Below are 2,999 nucleotides of genomic sequence, written 5' to 3' on the forward strand. Positions count from 1 at the left end.
TTGCGAGCTGTCACATCAAAATTGTGAAAAAAATTTTGTGAAAAAAATTATGAGTGTAGTATTACTCTAACTTTTAACGGGAAAATTTTCAGCAGAATAAGGTTGAGGTCTAATTTTTTATTTCCCATATGAATAGCGGTTTGCTTCTACCTGATGTTCTACACGGTTTTGTTTGGTAAATATTCCGTGTTTTTATTTTATTTAAGAAAGTTAGGGTTTATTTGGTTTGTGATTTGAAAATAATTTTTAAAAATTAATAATATATTTTAAAAATATAAAATTTTACCTCAATATTTTTAATATATTAAAACGTATTAATATAATATTTAAAATTAAAAAATGTAAAACTAAAAAAGAAAATATTTTTTTTCAAATTTTAGACTAAGTTTTTCAAAATACACTTCCCAAGTAGAAATTCCATGTTTTGTAATTTGTAAACATGAGCCGAAAATTAATTAGAAAATAAAATAAAACAAGGGAAAATAGAGCGACTAGTACAAGAGTGAAAACCTTCTCATTGTCGCCCATTAGCCTCCGTTAGCAAAATCTTAAGTTTTTATCACTACCACCCAAAAATCTCCACAATCTAACGATGTTCCGGCAAGCCTCACGCCTCTTGGCTCGAACCACCACATTGACCAGGTCGCGAGCCTTCTCCTCCGAAGTCCCTGCCACCCCCACCGCCGACTCCACCTTCATCGACTCATGGAAAAAGGTCATACCAAACATGGAACCACCTAGCACCCCAACGTCTTTCATGGTCACTCGCCCACAAACTCCCACCTCCATCCCTTCTAAGCTCACTGTCAACTTCGTTCTTCCCTACGCATCTGAGCTTTCCAACAAGGAGGTTCGCTTTGGTTTTTATTTTATTTTTATTGTTTTTTGATTGAATTTTTTTTGTGATTGTACGATTAATTTTGCTATTTAGTTTTTCTTTTGGGTTGTTGGCATCTGGGTTTTGCTGGGATCTGATTGTTGTGTGGTAAATGATTTTGGGTGATTGGAATATTTGTTTTGTGTTTTCACACTTGGGTTAGGTTAAATTGATGATAATAAAACTAAACTGATTATATATATTTTTTTTTTTTTCTTATTCTGGGTTTGTTGGATTTGGAGATCAGGAGATTAATTGGACAGTATATGATGTGCTCTTGGTTTTCTGGTTTTAAGTTAACTGAACGAATTAATCATTTCCCAATTGTTGTGACGGGCAACAGACTTGTTTGGTTCTTTTCTTGTTAATTTTGGGTGATAGGATTTTGTAGTTATGTACATTTGGCTTGATTATTGTCTTTTGCATGTTCGACTTTTTTAAAAGGAAGGGAATGAGATATCAGTAAAGGAGAGAAGAAGAGGTGTTCTATTGTTTGGAATGAGAAAAGGAGAGTTATATTATTAGGAGTTGTTTCTGTCTTCTTTCTGATTTTATCAATCACAAATGCTACTTGTATAGTTCATTACTTTGATCACTTCAGCAGAGAATAGTGAATCAAGGTGAGAAAGTCAATCATTTGCTAATGTTCTTTGCCTGAGCTTGTGGAGTGGAAGAATAGGAGAGAAAAGATGGTGCTCAGTCACGCCCTCATATAATTTGCTTGTGTGGTGGATGTTATGCTCAATTGTTGTAGTGAGACCTTCAAAGTTGTAGGAGCAAATTTCAATGACCCAAGATGGTGTATATTCATGTCTCACACCCTCGTTCCTTTCATTTATATATGAATTTGGTTTGATTTGGTGTGTTTTCTGCTGATGATTGATGCAGTTCTTGGTTGGAATTTGGAACCAACTGTCGGGGATCCATTCCCAATAATTTATCAAAACCAAAACCAAGTTGCCATCCTAATTTTAACCTGTCAACACTTGGGTTTAGATTACCCATTTCTGCATTTAAATTATTTTCACTTCTGTGGGATGATATTATCTTTGTTTCTCAATGATGTTAAGCAGTAGTTTTTACCATCTTCTAACAGTAATATTTCACTTCTGTGAGATAATATTAACCTTATTTCTCAATGATCTTAAGCAGTAGTGTGGGAAACAATTGTTTGGATGTAATGAGATGGTTACTTTATCCAGTACATTTGTTATTGTCAAGAGGTATTTACATACGCAACTGTATTTGATGTTGTCAAGATTGAATTTTGAGGAATATGCAGGAAAAGATCACATTGATGCTATGAGATGGTTACTTGTTTTCTGTTATTATCAACTATTGTGTTGTGTGTCTGGGCTGATTTTTAGGTTTTTATCTTGTTGTAGTGTGGGAACTTTAAGCGGAGGAATATGAGTACTCTAAATCATTAGCAAATATGTTTGTTAGCTGATCCTATTTAGGGATCCTTTTTGCAGATCCTATTCTGCGGTCTGCTCTTGTAAATCCTGTTGCTTTATTATCATTAGTTATGTTTTCTACTTTGGTCTTTTGCAGGTTGACATGGTCATTATTCCAGCAACAACAGGTCAAATGGGTGTTTTGCCGGGCCATGTACCCACAATTGCAGAACTAAAGCCTGGGGTCTTATCTGTTCATGAAGGGAATGAGACTAAGAAATATTTTCTTAGCAGTGGGTTTGCATTTATCCATGCAAATTCAGTTGCTGATATAATTGTGGTTGAGGCTGTGCAAGTTGACCACATTGACCCAAGCTTGGTCCAGAAGGGGCTTGCAGAATTCACCCAGAAGCTGAGTTCTGCTACCACTGACTTGGAGAAAGCAGAAGCCCAGATAGGCGTTGATGTACACAGTGCACTCAACTCTGCTCTCACGGGCTAAATGATTTTCTTCTGCCTCCAGGTTCTCATTATGGTTCCTCTTCTGAGCTTCATTGACTGTTCGGTCTTCCATCAATGTAATCAGCAGGCCACTTAGATTTGTCAAGATATTATTACCGTGATCCTCAGAAGGTTAAAATAAATTTAAGAAACAAGAATCTCAATCTTGCTCTATGTTTCTTTTTAATCAAAAAAAGATCTTGCTCTTTGCCCTCGGTTTTGAA

At 35.5% G+C, this 2,999-nt stretch overlaps 1 protein-coding gene across 1 annotated transcript; it reads left to right on the forward strand.

The window, feature by feature from the left end:
* Nucleotides 1–482: 482 nt before the first annotated feature.
* On the forward strand, nucleotides 483–2,999 carry LOC116117660 (ATP synthase subunit delta', mitochondrial). Its single transcript, XM_031403682.1, has 2 exons — nucleotides 483–850; nucleotides 2,432–2,999. The coding sequence occupies exons 1-2, from the start codon at nucleotides 593–595 to the stop codon at nucleotides 2,774–2,776; spliced, it is 603 nt and encodes a 200-aa protein (XP_031259542.1). The 5' UTR covers nucleotides 483–592; the 3' UTR covers nucleotides 2,777–2,999.

The sequence above is a fragment of the Pistacia vera genome, unplaced genomic scaffold, assembly GCF_008641045.1.
Source record: "Pistacia vera cultivar Batoury unplaced genomic scaffold, PisVer_v2 Contig82, whole genome shotgun sequence".
NCBI lineage: Eukaryota > Viridiplantae > Streptophyta > Magnoliopsida > Sapindales > Anacardiaceae > Pistacia > Pistacia vera.